We start from the raw sequence: 27,729 nt of genomic DNA, 5'->3' as shown, positions 1-27,729 counted from the left end.
ACTGACCCAGCTCCCTGCAGCTTGCCGTCATTTGGTTCACATGGAGAAACTGAGGCATGGTGTGTGAATTCATCCACAGTCAGCCAGCCCCAGCACAGCCCCTGTACCCGGGCCAGGGCTTGCACTCAAGCTGCCCCTCTCCTTGTTGGCTGCCTACGTGCAGCACCCAGCATCCTCCAAGATGCCCACAGGCAACAGGAACATCCCTGCAGGACCAGAGGAAGTGAACAGGACACACAGGAGATATGCATCCTTTGGTACCCAGAGGCCAGGTGGGACCCCAGGGCACCTCAAAGGACACCAAACCCCAGTGGGTTGTCTGGTGACAGGTAAGGAGACTCAGCCACTGGCATCTGCACCATGGGTCCAGCTCTGCCCCTGTCCCAGCCCCAGCTGAAGCAATTGCAAGTGCATCTCCCCAGAGCCATCACCAGGACAAATACACATTGCTGCCCACCGAACACCTTCCCCCTGAAGCTCGTTTTATCTTGCTGTCCCTCCACATACAGTGGGTATTGATCAGCCCGCAGGATCTATCTCCCGATTCCTCCTGTGGTATCTCTCTGCTCCGAGTATCTCTCACTCTGCGCTGCTGTCTGCCGTGCCCGTCTATACCTCCAGTATCTATCTGTGCTGCCTCCATCGCAGCCGTCAATAGCCATTTGGAGGATTTCTCTTTCTCTCCAGCTAGGAGCATCACCAGCGCCTGGCGGTACAGAGATGCCATACGGTAGGCTGGAAGGGATGCAGTCCTGCTTGCTGCCCTGGGGAGACCCTAAGCCATGGACACACCTTACAACAGATGTGCAGAGCCCCAGAGCCACTGTTGTCACTGCGAAGTCTCTAGGGAGAAACTGTGTCATGCTGGTGCAGCTGGGCCAGGTCCCTTGATGGCCATGCCCACAGTGATGGGACATTCTGCATCCTATGCAGACCTTAGTGCTGCCACTAGCCAGCCTAGCCACATCATCCACCCCTGGGTGCTACATTGACCCGAGCACCCCAGCCCCTCTGCCTTGGAGGAGGTGAGCTCCCCCAAACACCTGGGTTCCTGTTGGGCCATGGAGAAATCCCATCGCCATCCCCACATCTGACTCATCCCACCCAGCCTTCAGCCCCGGCTCCCTCCTTGTCCCAATGTGCAGGACAGGTCACAGCCTAGCACAGACGATGTCAGCACCCTGAGGTGCAATGCAGCACCATCAGGAGGGCAGGCTGGAGCCATGAGCAATGGGGAACTGTGGAATGGGCCTTGTGGGTCTGTCAGAAATGGGGCCAGGGGCAATTCAGCAGGAGCGTCAGCCAGCCACAGACAAAGTGACACTTGGAAGGACTGGCAAGTGCCAAGAGGTCCCTAACCCTGCTGCAGCAGGACAGCATGGGCCAGCGCAAGCTACAGCTGTCCAGCCCCAAAATTGGATGGCTGACAGGCAATTTATCTTCTGTGCAAAAATAAACAGAGCCCAGAGCCCCTGTGGGGTGGGGAGCTGCTCTGCTTTCCCACGGAAAGGTCTCATTTTTCCAGGAGAGGCTCTTTGGCAAGGTTGCTGTGCTGTGCCAGGTGCTGCCAGGCTGCCAGGAGCTTGAAGAGCTCTGGGAATCACCAGCAGTATGGCAGGACAAGGGGCAGTTTCTCTGGAAATGCTTGCATGGAAGCCAGGGAGCCGCAAAGTCGTGGCTTTTCCCTGTGAAGAGACATGGTGATGGGGGTAGAGGCTCAGCCCAGGCTGTGGAGTTCAAGAGGGAAGCCAGCTCCCCACCACAGCTGTGGTCAGCAGTTGTTCCTGCAAAATGCTCTGAGGAAAAAGCAGGACTTGGCTTGTGTTGGCTGCCCCTGGCTCCTGCAGCATGCAGGTGGCCCAGGAGGGGACAGAGCCAGCAGCCCTTGGCACCCAGAGCTTTTGTCACCCCATGCCACAAACACCCAGTGCAGCAGCACTCAGGTCTCGGTGATCAGCTGCTCTGGTGGTGGGATGGGGCCAAAGTCCACTGCCCCTTGTGTCCTGGTGTTGTGGGATGATGATGGTGCCCGTTCCCCAAGGATCTGTGCAAGCCCTGCAGCTGCCCTGGTCAAAAAATCCCACGGAAGAGTAGGTGCCTCCTTTGACTCCTGCCAAAGTTGCCTCCATAGAAGAAAGGGTCAGGAAAAAACTGGCAGGCAGGTAGGTGGAGGCGGAGTGCGGGGACAGTGTGGGGATGCTGCCAGCGGGTAATGCCCTGTGCTTTCCCACGGGCTCTGGGCCACCCAGCGCAGTGAGGTGCTGTGGGTGCACCAGTGGGTCAGGGTGTTGTGTGCTCACACCAGCTTATGCCCTTGTCTGATGTCTGGAGACGTGCTTGATGGAACCCTCGTGCCTTATTTTACCCCATTGCAAGTGGGGATGCAGGGCAAACCAGCAGCACTGAGTCCTACCAGTGACAGAGGAGATGCACAGCCTCATCCTGCCCATGCAAGGCAGAGGCTGGGGCTCTGCCAGCCTGTTTGGGGGTCCAGGCCACGTTGCAGTCTGACCCATCCAACTGGGGTCTGGGCACACACAGCATCCCTCAGGAGGATCCTTTGGTGGCCCCAGCCTGTAAGCATGTCTCAAGCCTGAGTGTGCCCTGCCCCGGCTCTTGCAGACAGAGGTCAGGGCTCAGCGCCTGGAGCTCACCCCAAACTCCCCTTCGCACCTGCACACAGATTGATGGTGAGGGTACACACACCCAGCTCCTCCAAACACGAGTGTATGCTCGGGCATACAGTGCACACCCCTGCCTCTCCCAACACAGATTGCACACATCTACAGGTGAGCACACAAAACACACACACACCCCTAGCTCCCCACATACACATACAAGCATTTATTGTTGTTCCCAACAGCATACATACAGGCGTGTGCACACACTGAACATGCTCAGCCCCTCTGATAATGTACACGGCTGCATATATGCATGTGCATGCGAACGGCTCCATGCAATGAATGCACGTCCTCCACTCCCCCAGCGTGTATGCACATCTTAAACACAGCGTGCACATGCGCATGCAGGGCATGCTCCCAGTGGGTGTGCACAGGCTCCCCTGCACACACATCCAGTGTGCTCACCTCCCCCAGTGTGCACAGATACATGCTTGCTCAGACATTCTGCACGCACACATGGTGGATGCTCAGCTGGACCAGTGCTCACAGGTGTGCACACAAGCACAGACCAACTGCACAAATGCACACGCTCACACAATGCACTACCTTCTCCCAGCACACAAAATTATCTACACACACTCAGACCCTCTGCACGCGTGCAATGCGTGCAGCACTCTCTTACATATGAGTGCACAGACCCCTTCCACACCCCTCCTGCGCACTCCCCACACATATATGTATGCATACCTGGACACCCTGCACACTCCCCTGTGCACCCCCCTCCCATGTATGCACATATACAGACACACAGGCACACACCCCCACACACACTCAGACCCACACGTCCACACACACACCTCCACCGCCCCACACACCCTCACTCACCCACACTCACTCCCCCTACACCCCCACGCGGCCCCGGGCCGGCTCTGGTCCCGGGGCGATCCCCCCGGGGCTGCCGTAAGCCAGGCTCTCCCGGCGAACCCCCTGAGGTGCGCTACCAGATGGGAGCGAGGAGCGGTGTTTCTGCCCGCTTGCCACTTGTTGCAAAAAAAAAGAAAAAAAAAAAAAAAGAAAAAAAAAAGGAAAGGAAAAAAAAAGGGGGGGGGGGGAATAAAGACGGACAGAAAGAGGGAAAAATCCCACCCACCCTCATCTGCTGCGGAATAAAAGAAATATCGGCAGGCGCGGCACCATGTGAGCGGCGGGCCGGGGTCGGGCGGAGCAGCCGCCCGTGCCCCCGCAGGACGGCGGGGACAGCCCCGCGCGGCGCTGGCAGCCGGCGGCATGGTGGAGAACCCCAGCCTGGCGGCCAGAGCCCCCCTGGTGAGAGCCGGCGCGGCCGCACCGCCACGGGACGGAGCGAAGGGGCCCCGGTAGAACGGGGTGCACTGTGGGAGCCGGGTGGGGGCGCTCCCGGCCGGGCGAGGTCGGACAGGGAGCGGGATGGGGGTCCCCGATGGGGGCAGGAGGGGAGTCCCGGGAGGACAGGGCGCCCGGTAGGACCGAGGGGGGATCTCCGGCGGGACCGGGACGGGGTCCCCGGCGGGGGCAGGACGGGACGGGGAGCTCGGTAGGAGATGGTCCCCGGTGGGACCGTCGGGGCGGAGGTCTCCGGTGGGACCGGGGAAGGGGTCCCATCACGACACGGGTCCCCAGCGGACCGCGGAGGGGGGCTGCCTGCAAGACAGCGACGGGGCTCCCGGGTCGGAACTGTCCCCGATGGGAGCGCGAGGGCGTTCCCCGGGGGGACGAGGACGGCGTCCGGCGGGCCGAGTGGGCGGCAGGGAAGCGTGCCGGGTGTGGGGGGAGCTGGAAGGGTGCCAGGGCGTCGCGGGGGGAGAAGGCAGTTCCGCCCGCAGGGGGTGTCGCGGCTGGTGCGGCGACACCTCCGCCGCCAACTTTTGGGCTGGGCCTGCGGGAGCAGGGGTGGAGAGCGGGAGAGGCGAAGGTGCTTCCCTCCCTCCTCCTCCTCCGGCGGCGGAGTTAAGGCCGTGTCCCGTGCCCGCAGCCGGCCACTGCGCCGCGCGGCCCGAGGGCGGCGGGGGGGACTGCGCCTGGCAGCCGTGATGGCGAGCTTGCAGAAGCAGCAGGCTGACCGCCTGGCCGGCAACATCGACGACAGTCTCCGACGGCGCCAGGACGAGCTCGAACCCGGCCCCAGCCCCGGCTGCCACTCGCTGCCGCCGCCTGCCACCACCCAGTGCTTCCTGGCCCCCGGGCCGTGCCTGCCGCCGGTCGCTGTGGGGGAAGAAGAAGAAGAGGAAGAAGAGGAGGAAGACGAGAGGGAGAAAGGGAAGCCCCGTGACCTGCTGCCACTCTCACACCAAGGGTGGACCTATGAGGAGCAGTTCAAGCAGGTAAGGAGGGCATCTGCCGCCCCGGGGCAACACCACCTGGAAACAGCCACTCCAGGAGGGTATCCCTGGTGTCCCCAGCAGCCCCCCAAGCTTGGGGTTCAGCTTTCCCTGAATGGACATTTATGCCCCCCACTGCCTCCAAACCTTGTGTCCATCCCACCCCAAGAGGCATCCTGATATACTCTCCGACTCCCTGCCAAATTCCATCTCACCCCTGCTTCACGTCCCCCACCTCCTCAGTGTTCCGTATGCCTGTGCCCAGGCTCTGCAGCATGACGGGGTGCCCAGTGTCCAGGCATCCCCGTGTGCCCACCCTGACCCCTGCAAGCTCTGTCCCCCGTGCATTCCATAACAGGTAAAACAGGGTGGCCCCTCTCCATGGAAGGCAGAGACAAGGGCAAGAGCTCCAATGCATGGTTATCCCAAGGAGCTGGTAGATCACAGAACCAAGCTCCCCTGTGTCTCCACAAGGGCTGGGGCATATTGTGAGTGGTTGGTGCCACTCATTGATTTCCTATATTGGCTGGAGGGAGCAGCGTGTCAACCCTGTCACCTCACTCTTGCTGGGCATAGAGGAGACCCCTGTTTCACAGAGATCTGGCATGGGGACTTGGCTTCTGTGTAGGGTGGAGAAAAGTTCTGTCTGTATTTGACATGTGGATCCCATCCGTGCTGAGTTGTGCAAGCCCTGGTTCGCATGCAGCAGGTGCAGCTCCATGCGCAGGTGTGAGCATGAGTGTGTGCCTGGACTGCATAGCACCGCGTCGCATTTGCTCTTCATGTGTGTTCGGGTTCATTGTCAGGGGAAACTGATGCTGGTGGCAGGATGGGTGGCAGGGAGGATGCAGTGAGGGGACGGAGGAGGCAGACATGTCCCCGTACAGCTAGTGTGTGGCTTTGTAGGATGGCACTGCTCAGCGAACGGTGCAACAAGGGGACTTAAGGGCTCATACACGGTGGCTCCTGCAGGAGGGGATGGGGACAGGAGCAGGGACACAACTTTTGGGGGCCATGGGGCCATGCTGCTGCACAGCTCGGTGTTATTCAGAGGGGCCAGGGCTCACCCACCTGGGCAGCTACCTGTGAGGCAGCAGGTACGGGTGCAGGCAGACTGTGGGCAGCATGTCTTGCAGCCATGCCTGGGGAGGCTGCCAGCGCCCGATGCTGCCTGGAAAGCAACCTGGGGAGGTCCGGGTGGGTACGCTGCATAGGCTGAATAACTCATCCGGGAAGTGTTACTTTACACCCCGCTGAGCAGAACAAGGCTGACTGTCCGGTTCCTGGGGTCAGCTACGAGGTGGGAAGCAGCTCCTCCCTCCCTGGTCTAGGCAAGGAGAGAAAGCATCCCCGGTATTTCTCATCCTCCAGCCCCATGCCCAGTGCCCGGCCGGGGCTGCCCGCGCTCCCCGTGAGGGGCTGGAGCAAAGGCAGCGGTGCGGTGCGAACACTGGGAGTGGGTGGCAGGGGAGGCTGGGGCAGGGGAGAGTGAGCTCTGGCTCCTTCCTTGCTTGCTTTCTTTTTTCACCAACCCTGATTGGAAAGGTGATGGATCCCTGCTCCAGAGACCCACCAGGTGGGTTTCCCCACTGTCCCCCGGACTGGCTGGCATGTCCCAGCCAGTCCGGGGGACAGCGGGGTGTCCTTTATGTTCAGTACCCCTGGGCACACAGGGACAGGGTGCCCGATTGCCTCTGGTGGCTTATAGGGAGGGGATGGGACAGGGAGGGGGGGAAGGAGCTGGAGGGGACCAGCCCTGCCCAGCCTTTGCGTGGCGCTGCCGTGCAGGGGATGGCAGTCCGGGGCAGGCTGCGCTGGCGGCTTGCCCTGGGGTCTGCAGGGTGGCTGTCACTCCTGTCCTTCCCCTGTGGGAGGGGATGTAGCCCTGCCTGGGAGGGTTGTGCGTCCCCGTCCCCCCACCCCAGGTCCCTCCCCAGACTGCAGGGCTGTGTCTCGCCCAGCCTGGGGAACAGGTTCTTGGATCTCAGGGCAGGGGCTGAGTGGGGAGGGTGACCGTGCTCCGGCTTCCAGAGGTTTCCCAGGGGCTGGGTCTGTGATGCTGTGGAGCATGGAGGGCGGGATGTGACTGCTTGCAAGCTGCTGAGGCACTGGCACAGTGGGCATGGGGGTCCTGGAGCCAGGGAGCAACGCTGTGGTGGCTGGAGCTCTGTTTCCCACTAGGACCTCCTGCTTGAAGTTGTCCCATACCAACACAGCACTTCTGGCATCACCTGTGACAGGTCTCAGGGTCTGTCCTTGCTGTCGTCCACCTGGGGGGGGGGGGGGGGGGCGGGGGGGGGGCAGCTAAGTGAAGGGGGTACCACCAGATCCAGGCTGGTTTGCAGAGAGGGTGGGGGCATGAGGCCACTTTTCCCTGGCGAGAAGTGGGCCCTGATAGGAATAGTGTTGGGAAGCTGGTGCAGGACCAGCTGGGGGGGGGCCTTCCATGCAGTGCAGTGGTGCTAAAAATGGGAGCGGAGGATGAGATTGCAGGGGGAACACCCACTGAGGGTTAATAGGCAAACACCGCTTCACCCAGAGGAGCATTTTGGAGGAACGTGTTTGTCTTGGCTTTATATGTTTCCCAAGGCACCAGTCTGGGGGTGTGGGTGGGACCTTTGCTCTGATCTGGGAGGGCTGCTCTGGTTTTACAGTGTTGTGAGCCCCCCTCACCCCTGCCTCCTGCATCAGTCCGCAGTGCTGGTCCATGTACACTTGATAAGGCCACATGGGTAGAGACCTGGGCAAAGGTCCGGGAGGTGTCCCGCACCCAGCACTGTGAGGCAGCCCCGGTCTCTGTGTGGGGGGCACTGAGTAGGGTCTGACCATGTGCTACCCCTGACCTCCCCTCCCCTGGGGACAAGGAAGCCACCAAGTTGTGATGCTGTGGTGCTGCATCACACATTTACCTTGGAGGGCACTGGAAACAGCCTGGCATCGCTGGTGCCAGCTAAGCCCCAGGAATTCAGCTTTCTGCATGAGAGCCCCGTTTTCCTCCAAGTGATAGAACAGCAGCACCAGAACCTGAGGCTTCCCTCTCCATCCCCCAGCTCTTCCCAGCGGTGGCACTGCAGGAAGGCTCAGGGCAGGAGAGTCTCAAACACCTAGGTTTTGTGTCCAGCTCCCCAGCAGCCGAGTGTTTGCTGGCAGGAGGATGCCCTCCCTGCCAGGGCTCTGCCACTGCATTCAAACCCATCCCTTTGCAGGTGAGAGAGTTCTGCAGCTGCAGAGCTCCTTCTCCCTGCCTGGGAGCAGCTGGGGTGGGATGAGCCCCAGCCAGCCCTTTGGAGACTCTTGCATGTCTGGTAGGCTCAGCAGTTAATTTGGGGATGGTTAGTTTGCCAGCAGCTGTTTGTCATCATCCTTGGCCAACCCTGGTGTGGTTGTGCCTTCTCTCACCATGGTGCTGCTCCTGCCCCATCTGTCCCTGATGCCTGCAGTTGCCTCTTGCATCCACCTGTCCTTTATATGCATTTAGTGGGTCTCGCTGGTCATGAATGCATGCGCTCACATCTCAAAGCCTGAAGGAAAGTGCTCCAAGTTGGCGGCAGCCTGCCTTGTGCCACAGACTTCTCCGTCCCATGCTTCAGGGTCATTGCAGAGTGGGGTGGGAGGGCCTGTAGTGCATGCTCTCCTGCCTCCATCTCCAGTCCCCATTGCTTTCTCCTGTGCTGTTGTCCGTGCCTGCCAGGGAATGGCGTCAGGTCAGGAGGGGTACCCCAGGGAGAGGGAGGTGGTCTCCCTGCCCCAGCCCTCTCCCCATCTCCAGTGCATCTTTAGCACAGATGCGGCAGCAACAACTGAAGGGCTCTCAGAGCTAAATTAGAGGTCTCTGATTACACCGGGGGCGGGCAATGCATGTGGTGTTTGCTGCTGTTCAGGGTTGCTTGGAGGCTTCTTGTCAAGAGATCTGCAGGCAGAGCTCTGCTCTGGGGCTGGGGCCACCTGCAGCAGGGAGGTGTTGGCAGCTGCAAGGGTCAGTGCGCTGATCTCTGGCAGAAGCAGCTCCAGCAGCTCCAGCAGCCCAGCACAAATGCACAGGCAGAGGGCTGGAGCAGGGTGCTGCTGGGGTACGGCTGGGAGTGCATGTACAGGTGCTCTGGCCATGTGTGTGCATATGGAACAACATGAGTGTTCCATATAAGTGTAGGGGTATGCCCATGTGTGCTTGGATCCATGTGAGTGCTGGTGCATGTGTGTGGGCCCATTTGAGTGCCCGTGTGTGTAGGGGTCCCTAGGAAACCCTAAATGTGTGTATGGATCTAGGTAAGTGCCCAAGTGTATATGGGCCCATGTGAATGCTGGTATGTGCTTATGGGTCTCTGTGAGTTCCCAGGTGCATATGGACGTGGCCAAGTGTGTATCAACCCGTATCTCTGTGTGTGTGTGTGTGTGTTTGTAGGGGTGTATATGGCACCATGTGTGTGCCCACATGTGTATGGTGTGCCCATGTGTGTCTGGACACACCGGTGTGTTTGTATAAGGACATTTGCAGTGTCCTAGGGTGTATGGGCACTCCTGTGCATGCATGGACCAGTGTCTTCATATACAAAGCAGTATGTACCCACTGGTGTTTGAGGCAAGGTTTGGGGGCAGAGCCCTGCTCCAAGACCGCCACTGTGCCACTTGACCCAGCCCATGGTGCTGAGCAGTCCTGGTGGGTGCCATTCCCCTGCTCCCCTCCTGCTGTCCCCCAGGGCCCTCTGCAGCTCTGCTGCAGGCTGGGGGATGCCAAGAGCCTCAGCAGCTGTTGAAACACCATCTCCCAGATGGAGGGGTGTCCTGAGGGCTTGGGATTGGGGCCTCCAAAACGGAGGTGTAAAAACTAATCAAGGGTTTGAGGATAAAGGCACTGTGGGTGGGAGAGGAGAACCAGCATAAGCCCTCACCCCACAGCTTCCCCTGGCTCCCTCCCTAGCTGCTGCCTCAGAATCAGGTGTGAGTGGGGAATTTGGGGAGGATGCATCTGCTTCCTGACTGTTGATCTACTAACTGTGTTAATAATGGAGGTAAATCCCCCGTGCCAGCAGTGGGCTGGGCAGGGCTTTGGTAGGGAGGTAGGATCTGGCCCTGGGCAGTGGGGTCTGGTCCCACCAGCATACTGTGTGGGGGTGTGGGAGTGAGCTCAGGTGATGTTGGGGCAAGTGTGCATAGGGGGCAGTGTATATAGAGGGTGCATGAGCCTGCAGAAGGGAGAGAGTGTATAGGGAATGCAGGCACATGCACAAGGTGTGAGGGGGAAGTGAGTGTAGGGGTTGCATGAGTGTGCACAGGATGTGTGCATATGTGCACAAGGAGGATGAATATAGGGGATGCATGAACATGTATGGGTGGGGTGTGTGCATAGGGGGAGTATGTAGAGAATGTATGAGCATGCACAACAGGTGTGTATGTGCACAGAGAGCGTGTAGGGGATGTGTGAGTGTGTACAGGGTGCGTGTGCAAATGGTGCGTGTGTATAGAGGGTGTACGAGCGTACACATGATGTGTGGGTGTGCATGGGGAGAGTGTGTGCGCAAGGAGTGTGTGTGCACGGGAAGAGTGTATAGGGGGTACATCTGCAAGCAGCGAGGGCTGTGTGTGCAGTGGGAGAGCACACATAGGGGCCTGTGTGAGTGTGTGTGGCGGGGCTGTTTGCCCATGGAGAGCATGGCTGGGGATGACTGTGCACAAGGGAAGCATGCACATGACGGTGCATTTGCAGAGCAAGCTGGGGGCTGTGTGATTGTGTGAGTGGCGGTGTGCTGGGGGTATGAGCATGCAAAGGGTGAGCGTGCAGCATTCTGTACATGGGGGCTGTGGAGACCTGTCCCCTGTGGCACAGGGCACCTACTGGGGCTTCCCAGGTTGGTGGGGATGTGTTCCCCTCTAGGCTGCAGCTTAGGGTTGCTCTGTCTTGGATCCCTCGGATTCAGCACTCCTGTCCTGTGTCTGGTGGTGGGGTGGAGTGAGCACCAGCCCTAAACACCCTTTCTGCTCAGGCATTCAGCTCTTCTGGAGGTGAAGGTGGGGGCTGGGATTGCTGGCACAAGGTGGCCAGCAGCCCTTCCTACCCCATCATCCTTTCAAAGCTGCCAGAGGAAGGGAATGGGGCCAGAGCTGCACAGGGGGGCCACCGAGCACACAATGCATTACCCAGGCATGCACACAGCCCACCCAGGTGTGCACCCCCATACTCAGCCAGCTCTGCAGCAGTTGTGTGCGTGCACAGACCCCCACATGGGTAAGCACATGCCCTGTGTGCACACCCATGCATGTATAGTAGATGCTTGCATGCATGCCCCTCAGGGAGCACCTGGGGTGCTGGTGCTGGAGGGGGCTCCCCTGGCTCTTGTCGCCACAGGAGGAATCAAAGAGGGGACAAGGATGGAGGGGTAGGCAGGGATGGAGAGGAAAGCAAGGTCAGAGTGGGAAGCAGTGGGTTGGCAAGTGCCAGCAGGCTGGGGAAGTTAACCCAAACAAATACCTTCGTTGACTCCCTCCATGGTCAGACATTATCAAAGGAACAACAAGGAGCTGATAGTGGGGTACACGCTATCGCTGGGAGCCTGAAATTGCCCTGTGTCACAGTGCCCAGACAGAGGGATGTGGATCAGTGGAACAGGGTCACAGATAGTACCTGCCATGGCACCATGCAGGATGTTTTCTCTGGCCCCAACCCTTGCAGGACCCGTGCCAGCACCCTGTGCCTCAGTTTCCCATCTTGCAAAATGTGTTGTGAGGAGGAGGCTGGGGACACGGTGAGCCCCTGCTTCATCCCAGGTCTGGGCTGTGGGTGGGAGGCTGCCATCCCAAGGCCAGCACTGCCAGCAAACAGTCCCTCAACTTGTGCGAAGACGGGTTAATGTTTGTAGCAGGCAGCTCTCCCTGGAGTAGCAGTGCCCGCTTCGGCAGGGAGGGGGGTTTTAATGACCTGCCGGATCTGCTGCATTATCAGTGCTGATTAAACCTGCTGCTCTATAAAGTGCCGTTAAATATTAAGCATGATGAAGGTTTTTTTGGGGGGAGCCACCATATCGGGAGAGGGTTCTGGACAGAGGTGTGCAGCCATGCAGGTGGGGTGACCTCTGAGGCTGGGGATGTTGGGGCAAGGAAGCACCCTGATGCCCATCAGGGCTGTGGAGCAGGGGAGCAGGCCCCCCCTCAAGAGCCAGCAGCACCTTTGAATGCAGCCGGCGTCCCAGCAAAGCCGTCCCATAACCATTAACTTATTAACGACTGGTGGAGGAGGCAAGCGGTGGCTTGCAAGGTCAGGGGGTGGTTTGTGCCCAGCAGGGAGTGAATTGCCCCCCATCTCTGACACTGGGGATGGGGGACACACACCCCCAAGCTTGAGCTCCTTTGTGTGTGCCCCATGGCTGGACTGGGGGGCTGGCGGGGCCCTGATGGTGGATGCTGTTGAGGTCTCTGCACCCCGGTGTGCACAGGGCTGGGCATCAACTGGGAATAGCCAGCTCCTGTGGTTGCAAGCCTGCAGGGTAAACTGAGGCACTGTTGTCATTCCTGTCCCCCCTATGCCATCAGGAGACAGGGGAGGACACCCCAGTGCAGGGTGCCTGGCTGTACACCATCTTCTTGGGGAAGGAGCCACGGACCCGCAGCTCAGAGGTGGCAGTGATGCCCCAGAGGGGTGCAAGGACTCCAAAATAGCCCGTCAGCAGTCAGCCACCCGTGGCATGGGGCTGCACCCTGGGGGGCTTGAGGGGAGCATGGAGAGCAGTGTTACCTGAGCTCCCTGCGTGAACAGCAACCAGATGGAAAAATTAGCAATGCGGCTAATCAATGTGGTGCATATTAAGTGGCTCACTGTTGGGGGGGGTGGATGCAAGGCAGGGGGGAGCCGAGCAGGGTCCGGGATCAATACAGCTCATATTAAGTGGATTAAATCCTGGTTGCCGATCTAAGCCTTTGCTGCCAGCAGGAGGTGGCAGCTTGAGCAGGGGCTGTGGGAGGTCCAGCTGCGATCGCTTGCCTTGGTAGCAGGGCCCTGGGGGGGAACTGTTGGAGGGGCTTTCTGGGGCAGGGCAGCCCGGAGATGCCTGGAGGATGGCTTAGCACCTCACTGCCTCACTGCTCTGTCTAGGGGACCAGCTGGGCTAAGGGGTGCCAGGGACCCCAATTCCAGCCCTACAAGCTCCCCCAGCTCTGGGCAAGGCATCCGCTAGCTGAGTGGGAGGTGCTAATGATGTTATTTAATCACAGTGAGGAGAAGGGGGAGGCACAAGGTTTATTCATGTCCCTTTAATAAACCGTGTTCGACCCGCTGACCTTTAACCTGCCTGACAAGCCCAGTTATCCCCATCCCTTAAGGAATAAAGACGTCGCCATGGCAATGGGATGATGGGAGGGAGCAGGGTCCCCGGATCTGCACCCAGGGTGGGGCAGGGATGAGGACACCCTGCTCTGGTCCTGCACCAGCACCTGAGCAGTGGTGGCATGTGGAGGTGGGATGGCGTTGGGGGTGCCACGGCTTCTGGAGGGGACCAAGCACTATGTTTGGGGTCCCTGAGGTCAGCAGACCAGAGCTGTGCTGCACACTGGCAGGATATTGATCCCCAGGCTTGACAGTTTAATACTTCTGTTTATAGAGGAATATAGTTACATCGATGGCGTTAAATGAGTTACTAATTATATCAATACAAACACGATTAAAAGGGTCCTTGCTCATAGGTCACCACAAGCAGCAGCTACCACTTGTGTTGCACAACTGCCCCTGGGCAAGGCCTGCCTGACTGCTCCAAGGTGCACCGTGGGGGGATGCTCTGGGGTGGTGTGTGTCCCTGCGGGGTGGGGAGTGTCTATCCCGGGTCGAGGTGTGCTGGTCTGGGCTGTGCATGCCTGACTGGGTTTGTGTGTGGCCACCTGGCTGGAGCTGTGCACACCTGTCAGAGCTGTGCATGCTCTTCTGCTGTTGTGTGTTCCAGTCTAGGGTTGTGCATTCCCAGTCTGGGGCTGTGCTAGTTTGTGTGGGATTGTGCATACATTTATGGGGTTGTGAGTGCCTGTCTACAGTTGTGCGTACACATCTGGTGTGTGTGTGCACCTGTGCAGGGCTGTGTGTACACAACATGGGGTTATGGGTACTTGTGCAGAGTTGTGTGCCACCGTGGAAGGCTCACCTGAGGTTGTGCATGCCCACAGGAGGCTGTGCACACCTCGACATGGTTGTATGTGCCTGTGTATGGATTTGTGCCTGTGCGGGTTGTGTGTGCATGTACAAAGTTGTGCGCACTCATGTGATGTTCTGTGTACCCATACAGGGTTGTGCATGCTTGTGCAGGGTTGTATGTGCCCATGCAAGCTTCTGTGTGGCCCCGGGGGGAATGTGTGTGCATGTACAGGGCTGTGTACAGACTTGTGTGGAGTTGTGCATGCCCATGAGGGGTTGTGCACATTCATGTGGGGTCACGTGTATCCACGCGAGGTGGTGCACGCTCATGTGGGATTGTGCATACCCATGTAGTGTTGTACATGCTTGCATAGGCTTGTGCACACCTGTGCAGGGTTGTGTCAGCCTGTGTGGGGTTGTATACACCCATGTGAGGCATGTCCGTCCATCCCCCAGGGACTGTGTGTGACCCTGGAGGGTTGTGATCTACCTCTTAGACCACGGTGCCCACACTGCAGCAGGAGGAGCAGGGTGAGTGGCAGGGCCCAGAACCCTCTGTAAGGGATGGAGTTGGCTTCTTCCTCAGGTCTGTGGCTATCTAGAGGTCCCTCCTTGCCTGGAGGCTGTGGCAGACCACCACCTGTGCCACCACCCATGGCACCCCTGTGCCACTCCTGTGAACCTGTGATGCCTGCATCACATAGACAGCCTTGACTTGGACCCAGCCCACCCCCCATCAGCACCGCAAACCACCTCCTCTCCAGTCTGAGCATCCTTAAATCTCATGGGAAGCTGGGTGCATCCCCAGCCCAGCCAAGGGCCGTACCAGCTGGTCCTCTGTTACTCAGCTTTTCTCTCATCTCCGCTTAAAAGCTGACCTTTGCTCCCTGTTTGATGTAATGTGTCTTTGCATCCTGGTGCCACACAGATGAAAGGTTAGAGGTTAATAAGTAGTGGAAAAATAGGTCCTAGCACGTGGAGGTCGCACCTGTTTTGAGGGCTGGAAGCAGTGGCAGCATGTGCTAGGTGGGATCCTGCCCGCCTTGGTGGGAAGAGAAACACAAGTGACATCCAGGGGCCCAGCAGAGGTATGGGTGCAGAAGCCCACCCGCTGGGTTGACCCCAGGTTCCTGGTTTGGGGGGTTTGCTTTGACAAGCCAGGAGATCACAGTGGGTGGAAACAGGCTCAGTGTGGAGCAGTGGAAGCCAGAGCCCTGCTGCAGGCAGGGAAATTCAGGCAAAGCCTGGCTCACACAGCCTTTCCTGCACAGAAATCAAAGCAGCCCCCTGGAGCTCTGTGCCGATTGAGGAGCTCCTGGGAAAGGGCCGGCAATGGGGAGGGGGCACAGAGTAGGGCAGGGAGCACCACGATGGAGGGGAGGGGCACGGTGCTGGCACTGAGGGCTGAGGGTACCCCGAGAGCACCCTGCTGTAAAGACAGGATGGTAAGTGACACCCAGAGGTCAAGGAAGGGGCCAGGGATGGAGCAGCATGGAACAGCTGGGAGCCAGGCAGTCAGTGCCTGTAGGTGTGGTGGGAGACTGGCAGTAGCACCCATAGACTAGGTTAGGGATGGGCAGTTAGCACCCACCTGTTAGACAAAGGGCAGGCACCTGGCACTCATGGGTTAGATGAGGGACTGTCTTCAGATGTGTCTGCCCAAGGATGGGAACCATGGGGTGTCTGTAGGAGTATCCCTGCATAACTGCATCCCTGTGTGTCCCCCTGTCCCCCCATCACTGCATCCCCACATCTCCATGTCGCCCCATCCCTGCATCCTCACATCTCCATGTCCCCAAGTCCCTGTATTCACATCCCTGCATACTCCCATCCCCCATTATCATGTCCCTGCAGGCTGACATCCCACAGCACAGCTCCCTTTATCTGTCCCATGAAAGATGTGCTGTGTGGAGCAGGGGAGTGCTCTATTTCTTTTGTTTTTTAATGGCCTTTCCCAGCACAATTGTTTATTAAACGACTCTGCTTTGTGCCTGACTTTGTTTTCCAGCTTGCATTTCTTTGTATATGTTTTGGAAATCTATTCCTGGACTGCTGAGTTTTGTTTCTTTTCAATGGCTTTAAATTCTTGCCGGGCTTGCTGGGAGGAATTGGTGTCTATAGCGCCTTCGATTGGTGCTAATTTTTCCTTCATGTGCTCTGACTTTTACTGCTGGGCCATCGATCTGGCTGGCTCCAATTTGTCACGGTCACCCAGGCGCTGTGCTGGAATCAGGCAAGCCCTGGCTTTCACACGGAGCCGGTGCTGGGGCTGCACCCACTTTCCCAATGCTGTCCGACAGCTCAGCCTGGGGGGTTGTGTCCATGCATCCGGATCTGCATCCATCCAACACATGTAAGTGTCCTCACAGCTGTATGTGTGGGTCTGCACAACCATGTGTATGCTCGCTGGCTTGCACAGGCATCAGTGCACCCACAAACTTGCCATGATGCTTGAACACCAGTGCTGCTGCACGCACAGTGCTGCACTTGCAGTTTCGTGCTTGTGCACTTGCACATGGTGCACACACAACTGGTTTTGCACACATACATACTGTGGGAAGTCCTTGTGCCTTGCAGGGATGTGTCACTGCTGTGCTCCCACCCCTGGTCCCCATGCACAGCTGAGTAAGATGGATTTGGGATCCTCCTGCCTGACCAGGGGAGATGGCTTTGGGGTCACCATGTTTAGGTGAGGGAGGAGGGTTTGGCACCATTTCCCTTTGCAGAGGTGCTTCACGCCATCCTTGGCTCTTGGTCAGGCTCCGTCCTGTGATGACAGAGCTCAGGCCATTGCTTATCAGGTTACTGACAGCCCCGTCACCCCAGCTGAGTGGGGCAGCCCCAGTGCTTGCAGCTCCCTTGCTGGCACCCAGCACTGTGGCCCTGCCAGCTTGCCCTGCCCCAGGACAGGACTAGCATCTCTGCTGAGCAGATGCATGTCCCAGGGACCTGCCCAGGGGCCTGGGATTTGCTGCTGTCCTGTCTACATTGCCATCATCTTCCTGGGCTGAAACACTGTCATGCCTCTACCTAGGAAGGTGAAGGGCAAGGGAAACTCAGGAAAAGATGCAGCATCTCTGACGCAACGGTGCAAAATAGTCAGTGGTGTGCAGGCAGCCCACACTGGGCCCCAGGCACAAGGACAGCCCAGCACTGCCAGCACAGAGGGTGCGTCTGGCAGATCCTGTCCATGGTTCAGGGACAGCCTCTTGTTGCTGGCAGAGCAGGCATGTGGGCCAGGGGTGATGCCGGGTCCTGGCACAGGCACAGAGCTGCCCCTGGCACTGTCCCCTCTGCCTCGTGTACCCACATGTGCCAGCAGCACTGACCCTTCTCTCTCCCTCCCCCAGCTCTATGAACTGGACCAGGATCCGAAACGCAAGGAGTTCCTGGATGACCTCTTTGGATTCATGCAGAAGAGAGGTAAAGATGTGTGGCTGGGGTGGGCAGCACTGGCACCCCTGCCACAGCTGCCTAGGAGGGCCTCAAAGTGTGGTCCATTCAGGCTCCAGGCTGCTCTGTGGCCACCTCAGGCAGGTCCCGCAGTGCCTGCTGCCCCCATCTCCTGTACACACACGCGTAAAAACTCACCCAGCAGATGTGCCTCCATCACCACAGGCAAAACCCCGCAGGGTGCTTTCTTGCTGCTGCACCCCTCCAGCTGGGTTTGGTGGCCACAGTTGCTGATGATTCCTGTTGGCAATGCCCAGCAGGGATACCCACTGGCAGTGCCTGTGCGGATGCTGCTAGCATATCTCCTTGTGACAACTGTTAGCTACACCCATTAACAGTGCCCATTAGCAGGTGCCCGTTTGCAGTGCCTTTTAGTGGTGCCTGCTGGGGGTGCCCTTGGCATGCCCCTTTAGCAATGATTGTTTGGGCTCCCCATTAGCAGTGGCCAGCGAGGATGCCCATACTGGCACCTCTTAGCGATGCCCATGATGCTGCAGCAGTGGGGTCAGTGGCCTGGGCAGCGCCGGGCACCCAGGGGTTAAGAGCTCGCCAGCAGGCCCAGCAGTATTGGAAATCTTTGCTATTGGCATGGGGGGGGGGGGGCAAGCTGGCTCCCAGGGACTCGATAAATGCTTTAACCTTCGCCCTCCCTGGCCGGGCCTGCGACAATTAAAAGTTGCCGAGCGCGGGCGTGTGGCTGGCTGTATTAATTAGAGCCTTTTGCTGGTGTGTGGATTAATGAACATGCCGCTCAATAGCCAGTAAACCCCAGGCAGAGGTTAATGCCAAGCTAATTAACAGGGGAAGGCTAGGGGGGGGTATGGGAGCAGTGGGGGTGGCCGTGTATGGGGCAAGGGTGGGCAGAAAGCGGCGGTTGCCCCCCAGCCATGCCTGTGGGAAGGGTGGTGAGGGTATCCATCTGCCTGTAGGGCAGCAGCCGTTGACTTCTGTGTTGGGCTGAGACCCCACACATCTATTTCATTCAGGGCTGTGCTGCAGGTGGCTGGCACAGCTGTGGGGGTCATGCTGGAGCCTGGCTGGAGGCAGGGGGAGCTGGATACCACCCCATGGGTGCCCCTCGGTCCCTCTGGTCTTGGTGCAGGGCTGCAGGGAGTGAGTGGGAGCATCAGTGCTGCCTCAGCCCCCCAGCATCCATCAGCCACAAGATTCATGGGCTGTTCTGTGGCTTCATTATCTCTCTCTCCAGAGCTAATTAAGTCCCTCACCATTGGGGCCGGGGCTAATTAAGAAAGTGCCTGGTGGTGCTGGGAGGAGGGAGGGAGCCCGATGCTTCCGTGCTAATGCTGCTTCTCATCCCTCTGTGTCCGGCTGTCCTGCTTCTGTCCCCTCCATCCCATGCCATCTCTGAGCGGGTGGCATCCCCCCGAGGAGGGCAGGCAGGAGTGTGGGTGCAAGTGGGGCTGTGCGGGTGGGGGTGTGCATGCACCTGTTGGAGGAGTGGGGGATTTTGGAGCTGGCTAGCAAAGAGGAAGGGAACAGAGGGGCTGCCAGGCAGGGACAGTATCCTGGGGGTCATCAGGGGCTGTCTCAGAAGTGGTACCCATGAGCCAGGGTGCTGCTGGGGTGCCCAGGGGTGCATGGCCAGAGGGCTGCAACCCCTGGGTTGTGTCCCCAAGGTGGCATTGGGCCAGGGGGATTGATTCCTACAGGGTGAGCCCTAATGAAAGGGGTGGTGTCCCCCCTGCTGTCTGTCAGAGCAGTTTTGGCACTGGTGTTTGTCAGCAGGGTGGAAAACTGGTGTGGCTGGAAAACGGGTTGGGAACAGCCCCGATGGGGCAGACATCAGGGACCCCATGTCTCAAGGCAGGGACACCTGGCCCCAGTGGCTTGGGGGTGTGGTACCATCACCTCCATCAGACATGGGGTACAGGCAGTTGGGCACCTCATCCCCATGCCCCAACCTCTATAGCACCCCAAAATTGCTGAGCTGGGACACAGGGGGACTATTTCTGTATTTGCTCATTGGGTGCCTGCAGGGCTCCCCATCTCCCCACCAAGAGGAGGGCTCTGCTGATAACACAGGATCATTAATCAATCAAGGAGCTAATTGCAACACCACAATGGCTGCATCACCTCCCTGGCTTTTGTGCTCACCGTAGCCAGGGCCTGGGCCATCACTCTGCGGGAACGCAGACAGGTCCCTTTGTCAGTGGGACGGGCACTGGTCGCCTGCCCTGCACAGCCCCAAGATTAATGGTGAGCTGCTTTCGTTAGCCACCATGGCTGGGGAGGGGGGAAGAGAAAAGAAGTCCATGGGCCATTGATAAGGGCTGAGACACTACAAACTCATTGGCATGTTAGGGTGATGGGGTGCCCTCAAATCAGACCCTCCCGAGGTGATGGGGCTGGTGCCAGCGCTCCCCAGGCAGGGCTGGGGAGGGACTGCCAGCAGATATCCAGTCAGTGTCTCTGCCTTTTTCCCAGGAGGATAAACTCCTCTCCCCCTTCCTGACTGGGCGAACAACACAGACACACAAAAAAAAAGTTAAATGAACTCAGTAAAGGAATAAAAAGAGCTCATTTTTCAGGCTTATGTGAAGAAGCCAAGCCAATATCGGGGCCATAAATTAGGGATGCTAGAGGATGGCGGTGAGTGACAGCTTCGTTTGGGGGGTGAAGCGTGGCTGTGACAGCCTCCCACAGCCAAATGGATGGCTTTCCGATACTGCCTATGCCCCGCCACCCCACAGGAGGAATAAATATGGGGTGGGATGGGGCAGAACGGGATGGGGTGGGAAGGGATGCTGATCCTTTCTCTGGTCTGCTGCAGCCCTCAGCCACTATCCGGACTATTGCCCTGAGGTGCTGCGGGGCAGAGCAAGACTGTGGGGCTATTTGGGGGTGCTAGGAAAGTGGGAAGGGGGTTGTAACCCAACCCAGTAGCTGTGGGGACCATGCTGGGCTCACAGAGCCCTGATGACTCCATGTCCTCTTGCCCTGTGGCCTTGGGGAGGGAGGGGGTGATGCTGGGGGACCAAGGGTCAGGGTCTCTACTGAGGGCACCTGAAGGAGATTTGGGGTCAGGCCTCTTGAGGTGGGGCTCTTTAAGCAGTCAGGGGGCTGCTGGGGGGGATCTGGTGGTGAGTCTTTCCAAGGACTCTTGGGGAGTCCCTCTCTATGGGCCTCAGAGGGGGATTTTTAAGAGACCTCTCTATGGGCAGGTTGTAGGTTGAGTCCCTCCAGAAGGGTTATGGGGGGTGTCCCTTTATGAATTTTAGATGGTATCTGTCTTTATGAGACTCTGAAAGGGGGTTACAGACAGAGTCCTTCTAGGATGCTCTGAGAGATTTTGTGGGGAGATGCTCTACAGGGAAATCTAAGAGTTGTGGGGGGACAACTCTCTCTAAGGGGCTCTGAAGGAGGCATGTTGGCCATCCCGCTGTGCTCCCACATGCCAGCTGAGACTGTACTCAGCTCCACTGACAGCTCCATTGATGTCAACCCTGTGCCAGCATGCTGGGGTCTGCCCTGCCCAGGGGCACAGTGCCACTCTCCCAGGCACCCTGGGGTCCTGCCTGCACCCCCTGTACCTGTAGGTGCTCAGCCAGGCACAGAGACACATCTGCCCTTGTGGGGTAGCCAGTACCTGCAGTGGCAGTGGGGATAAGGTGGGGGCTCTGTCACCAGGGAGTGAGGGTCCCCATGGGCTCACCCCACACCCTTTTGTCTCTCCTGTGTGCAACTGGAAGGGACACCCGTGAACCGCATCCCCATCATGGCCAAGCAAGTGCTGGACCTGTACACATTGTACCAACTTGTGACAGACAAGGGTGGCCTAGTTGAAGTCATCAACAAGAAGATCTGGCGGGACATCACCAAGGGCCTCAACCTGCCTACCTCCATCACCAGTGCTGCCTTCACCCTCCGCACGCAGTGAGCACCTGTCAGTGGTGGTGGGTGGTGGGCATTGCCCTGGGGCACCCGCTGGCTTGGATGCCCCAGAGCCCTGAGTGGGGTCTGGCATGGGGTACCCCAAAAGAGGATGGAGGGCTTTGCCCCTTCCCAGGTTCCATCCCCACTCGGCACAGGGCTGGCTGGGAGGTGCATGATGCTGGATCTTACCTGGGCTCTCTCCCCGTGCAGATACATGAAGTACCTGTATCCCTATGAATGTGAGAAGCGGGCGCTCAGCTCTCCCAGGCAGCTCCAAGCTGCCATTGACAGCAACCGTCGGGAAAGCCGGAGGCAGACTTTTGGCACAACAGTCTACAGCTACACGCCATCCAACACCCCAGCACTTCTGGGCTCCCACAGGATGCCTCTGCCATCTCTTGGCATCACCACGCACAACTGCAATCAGTTTGGCCAAATGCACACTGTTAAACAAGGTGGGTGAGGACCACATCTGCCCTGCAGTGGGCACTCTCCCTGGGGATAGACACTACTCTGGCAGCAGAGATGTCCTCTGTCTGCTCTTGCACTTTTTACTTGGGGCATATGGGAAAAAATTTGGGGTTTTAGTCCTTCTCTGGGACTGAGAAAGGTTTATTTCTCTTGGCTTTGGAGGAGGACCAAGCCCAGATACTGGGGCTGGTGGCCTACCCTGCTGCATACTAGTGGGATGGAGGTGGCACTGCTGGGGATGGTGAGACGGGGCGGCAGTGGGGGAACATGCTGAGGTCTTTTGGTCATTGCAGAGAATAGCATGCTGGCAGCAGCAGTGCCAGGACACTTTGCTATCCCAGTAGAACTGCCCAGTCACCATCTGTCAGTGGCCCAAGCAGCTGCCTCACAGGCAGTGGCACTGGACCAGCTGCAAGAGAAGATGGAGATGAGCGAGCCCCCAGAGAAGAAGATGGCCCTGCTAGCAGAGGAGCAGCAGAGGCTGATGCAACATGTGCTGCAGCAGAATCTCCTGGGCATGGCCTCCCAGTTTCCCATGAACATCAAGATCTCCAACCAAGGTAGCAAGATGCAACACCTCAGCTTGGGTCACCCCATCCCTTAACACCCCAGGAGGGAGCAGCAGGAGCTGGAGGGGAAGCATGGATACCCATAGAGGCTGGTGCCCCGCTTCTCTCTCTTAGGCATTCTTGTTTCTGTTTCTCTTAACACTCATATTGTTATTTCCTTTCCCCAGATGACAGACAGGAGACCGCATCGAACCTGTCCACCAACAGCATTAGCAGTATCAACATGTCAATAGATATAAATGGAGTTGTCTACACAGGTAAATAGAAGGGCCGCTTGGCCCATGTAATTGCAGCTGGGAAATCCAATAACTTATAGCCACTGCCTGGCCAGGAAGTCCTTCCTTCAATCTGATGTCTTTACTATAAAATCCATCATAATGAAGTGTCAGGGCCTGGAGAGATGGGGCAGAAGAAGGAGGGGGTCAGTGAGGAGGGAAATTGGCCCCCAGCAAGGACTAGCAATGAAGGGCCAAAGTAGGTGATGGATAGATGGATGGACAGACAGACAGATGGGTGGACTTGGGCTGAGAAGGGCAAAAGCGCACCTGGAGTTATCCCCCACCACGGTGTCCTGCAGGCAGGGCTTGGATTTGGGTTCACCCTGATGCTTGTGTGCCTAGAGGATCTCTGGCTGGTTGTGGGGCTGGCTGGTTGCAAAGCATGGTAGTGGATGCAGGGAAGGATGTTTGGGTGCTTTGCTGGAGCAGAGGCTTCTTTGGGATGCTGATACGCACCTACCTGGCTAAGCAGTTCATCCCGTGCCCCCCAGCTACCTGCCTGCCCTGCTGAGACAGCCCCAAATAAAACTGATGGCTTTTCCTTTAGGACTTAAATATTTAATGAGCTGGAAAGGTCAGGGCTAACCAGCATATGGGACCACCAGCCAAACAGTCCTGGGCCACCCCATGGACTGCTCCATGTTGGTGAGGGTGGCTGGGCTGGGGAAAGCACCAGAGGTGATAGGGGGTGCTGGAGCCCCGAGGGGTGCTAGTCCCACCCTCCCAAGCCAGCATGCTGGGGGCCAGGCAAGCAGAGCTGCCAACCCTGGGCTTGCCCTAACCCCCTTACTTTTGCTTCTCAGGTGTCCTGTCTGCCCAGGAGCCCCCGGCCCCACTGATACCCGATGGAGAGAGCACCAACAGCTGGCCAAAACCTGTGCCTGCTCCAAACCCACTGCTCCAAGCCCACTTGCACAGCTGCCCTCCCGCCAGCACCTCGCTGTAAGGGAGTTGCGCCCTCCACCCCTGAAAGCAGCTGGGGGTTCCAGGGTCCTGGGGGCCTGAGCTGTGGGACCCAGCTGGGCCAGCAAGGTGAGATAGCAGACCCAAAGGTGCCTCTTGCTGCAATACTGAGCCTTCTCTGTGCAAAGCTGTGAGCACCCATGTGGGCCCTTCTGTCCCTTAGCACTGCATATGGGGCCCCTTCTCTGCGTGTGCCATCCCACACATGCACCTTCTTTCCCAGGCACTACCCCCCAGTGACCCCCTCCCACACAGTTCCTGCCTGCCATGCTGCCTGGGGTACCCCTGGGCTTCATTTATTGCATCCCCTACACACTGCAGCTCCTATAGCCACCCCAATGCATGTACCACAGCCCCTATATACACCCCAGTGCTAGACTGCATCCTTCCTGTTCAATATGCAACTCAGTGTGCACAGTGCATCTCTTAAGTATTTTCACCCCTATACACGTCTCTATGCACATTTACACTATACACTTCCTTTTAAACACTTTTGATGTGTCAGCTGCCTCCCCTACCTACCACATCCCCCATATGCTTCTCTAATGCACATATTGTATCTCCTATATACAACTTGGTGCCCACATGATGTCACCTGTGCAAACAGTGCAGTCTCTTTGCACTGCAGCCCCCATAAACTGTAGCCCCTATACACTGCATCCCCTACATACTTCACTCCCTACCCACTGCTGACCCCCCCCTAGGCAGCCCTCGTGCACTGCCTGGGCTTGCTTCCCCTGCCCTGAGACATCCCCCCAGGGTCTTGGGTGCCCCCTGGGCACCCCAGGGTGGTGGCATCTCAACCACCTGGTCCTTAACTCAGAGAGATCATCCTGCGGGCAGATAATGGGGAAAATGGTGAGTGAGGTGTGACAGCTTTTTAGGTGGGGATGGAGCTTATAGGGGTGGGGGTGGAGGGTGGGCCTTGATATAGGAGCGGGGATTGCTTGTGCACTTGGAGGAGCTTGTTGGGGGAGACTAGACCAGACCAGACCGGGCTTGACTGGACGAGAAAGCACAAAGGAAAAAGGAAGAAGACAGGGCAAAGGAAAAGGATGTGAAAGAGGAAAGGAAAATGAAAGCCCAGCAGTGCTTCCTACTGCTAAAGACCACCTGGACACTGGTGTCCCCAGCCAGCAGGGAAACTGAGGGCATTCAGAGCTACCTCGTTGAGGTCAGGTGGGTGCCTTCTGCATCTGCATGCACTCCTGGGTGCCAAAGCAGGCAAGCATGGAGCAACACTCAGCTCTGCTTCAGTCTGAGAGTCTGGGCCTCAGTGCTGCTGGCTCCCTCAGCGCTCCAACGGCAGCCGCACAACTCTTTTATGTCTAAAATAAAATTTTACTGCTAAACCAAACCAGTGTTGAGAGTTGTATGCGTGACATGGTGCCACCTGCCAGGCTCCAGTGCCCAGGCTGGGGACAGTTTGGGGAGGGCAGGACACCACAGCCTGTGACACCCTGTGGTAGCAGCTGTAGTGCCTGAGATCTCACAGCCTGCCTCGCCTTCACCTCCGGCACAGGGTTGACTTAGTTTCTGGGGGCTCTGAGTTGCAAACAGGTGCCTTGCACCCACCAGAGCCCTCAAGCATGGGCTGGATCAGACTGAGCATCAGCTCCAGCCCTGCCAGCCAGGCTGTGGGTCTCCTCGGCCCCACAAGCTACCCAGTGGCAGCTCACCCATGGGTGGGGATGCCGTTAGGCTGCCTGTGCCAGGTAAGGAGCATGGCTGTGGGATTCCTAAGGCCATGGCGGTGGGGCTGTGAGGTTGCACCAGGTGAAATGCAAGCAGTGCTGGGACAGCCTGGCATCTGGGCTGCACTCACAGAGGGCACGGGTGACCCAGCTGGAGTTGGGAGATGCAAGCACATTCATGGATGCTCACAGGTGCACATGTGAATATGCATAGGTGCATATGGGAAAGCACGGAGGCACGCAGGCAGGTAAGTTACCACACTTGTACACGCAGATTACTTGTGCTCCCTCGCACAAACTCAGTGGCATGCACGCTTACACACAGTCACACTCGCACATATGTGTACGAGTGGACATGCTCACGCATGCACACGTACTTGCATACACATGCAGCCATCCATATGTACGAGGAGGCTACAGGGAGCTCCCATGGCGACAGACACCCCTGCCAACGGCTGCCGTGAGGACAGGCCCACGCCGGCACCCATGCAGCGAGGTCCCTGGCACCGAAGGGGACAGAAGGTCTTGTCTCAGGGGTCGTCCCTGGCGGCAGCCCCACGCCCCGGGGACACCCCCAGTACCCGCAGGGACAGCGCCGGACCGCAGCCTCGGGCCCGGCTGGGCGGCGCGGGCGCTGTCCGGGGTGCTGCAGCGCCCCGCCCCCGGGCAGGGCAACACGACGGGGACACGTTGGGGGTTGGGGACACGGGGGGTGCGTGTTTGCGCGTACCAGGCTGCGGAAAGGTTTCCTCTGCCTGTGCAAGTCCGTATAAGCGGGTGCCCCGGGCTGCGGTGGGGTTCCCCCTGTGTGTGTGCTTGTCTCTGTGTGCCCCTGGCTGAAAGATGGCCCCAGGGTGTTTGCTCTGGGGTAGGGGCGCCGGGGTGCAAGACAGCCAAGCCCTGGCACAGAAATCCCACAGCCATAGCACAGCCCAGCACAGCCCACCAGACAGAGCTGGAGTGGGATCGATGCAGCCTTAATTGGGGTCTTGTGTACCCTGTCACTGCCGGGCAGCGCCAGCCACAGCTCATCGAGCGCCAGGGCCCCAGGGAGCCAGGAGGGCGCATGCTGGCCTCATCCCCACTCATTATGCAGCTCAGGGGGTAATGTGTGCTGCCATGCTCCCTGGGGGGCTCGGGGACACAGCTGCTGTCACCTGAGTAACCAGCCCTGATTGATGCCCACTTCCCATGTCCCACAGGGACTGTAATTGAGCAGGAGGGAGGAGACTGAGAATGCGGGAATGATCCAGCCTAGCAGGAAGAACGATGGATCTGGCCTCAGTATTGGGCTGGGGACCCGTGGCTGTGGCATCAGTGTGTGACTACAGGCTCCAGGGATGGGGATAGGGTCGACGGCCTCCTCTCAGCTGCAAGGAGTGGGGGCCAAATTCACTGTGCACTGTGCTGGGCTATGGGCAGCCAGTGCTGTGGCTTCAGCTGTGTTCCAAGTCTCACAGGATGGATGGGACTCTAAGTGGTGGATGTCTGCCAATCCCAAACCCCCCCAGTGCCTGAGTCCCAGGACTGCCTGAATTTCTCACCTTGGGGAAGTAGGTGATCTGTAACCCTCTAGCACAGGCATTTGTATATTGATGGGCATCACCTATCATGCTGGGCACAGGCCACGGTAGAGCCAGTACCCTCTAAACACAGACCAGCACTTTGTGCACAGTCCCTAGCCCTTTCTGCAGTCCCTAGCCACTTCTGCTAATGAAGATATTCCTATTTGTCACCTTTGTAGAACAAAGTTCAGTCCTTCCCCTCTGAAGATATCTCTTCCACAGCCCAGATATCAATCACTGGGAAAAAAGACAGAGCACACAGAGACTCAGCCTGCTCCTCCTGCCCGACTGCTCTGCACAGCTCCTCTAGGGAGATCTGGTGGGCCATAAGAGTTGCTGGGGCCCTGAGCCACACTTCAGATTTCTCCTACAACCTGGCAGTCTGACACAACTCCCTATAGGAACACATCAGGAAGGACAAAGCTCTTTCAGGCCATAGTGGGTTTTGCTCTCAGTAAAGTGCACTGTGAAGATCCCCAAAGCTATCCAGCCTGCATTGACAGCCACATTAACAAAGTACTCACTATTAAGAGATGGTTTTGACCTAAGAACCTGTCTTGGGACCTTGACTGGGTGTTCCCTGGTGCCTAGGATGTGGCAGTGCAACACCCAGCCCCATGCTCACACAGCCTGTGGGGAACACAGACTGCCCTCCAGCTTGGGACAGCTCTGGCAGAGCTGAGGTTGCATAGGCACAACACGACAGTGGCAGGTTGAACAACGGGGTGCAAGGAACATCACAAGGTGCTCTGAAG

General features: G+C 58.2%; 1 protein-coding gene across 1 annotated transcript; it reads left to right on the top strand.

Annotated features, from left to right (window-relative positions):
• Positions 1 to 4,518: 4,518 nt before the first annotated feature.
• On the top strand, positions 4,519 to 25,047 carry ARID3C (AT-rich interaction domain 3C). Its single transcript, XM_055699654.1, has 7 exons — positions 4,519 to 4,981; positions 17,438 to 17,510; positions 21,251 to 21,434; positions 21,645 to 21,889; positions 22,199 to 22,465; positions 22,642 to 22,731; positions 23,556 to 25,047. The coding sequence occupies exons 1-7, from the start codon at positions 4,691 to 4,693 to the stop codon at positions 23,696 to 23,698; spliced, it is 1,293 nt and encodes a 430-aa protein (XP_055555629.1). The 5' UTR covers positions 4,519 to 4,690; the 3' UTR covers positions 23,699 to 25,047.
• Positions 25,048 to 27,729: the final 2,682 nt, after the last annotated feature.

Source organism: Falco cherrug, chromosome Z (genome assembly GCF_023634085.1).
Source record: "Falco cherrug isolate bFalChe1 chromosome Z, bFalChe1.pri, whole genome shotgun sequence".
NCBI classification, from domain to species: domain Eukaryota; kingdom Metazoa; phylum Chordata; class Aves; order Falconiformes; family Falconidae; genus Falco; species Falco cherrug.
This window is presented reverse-complemented; position numbering and strand designations above follow the sequence as displayed.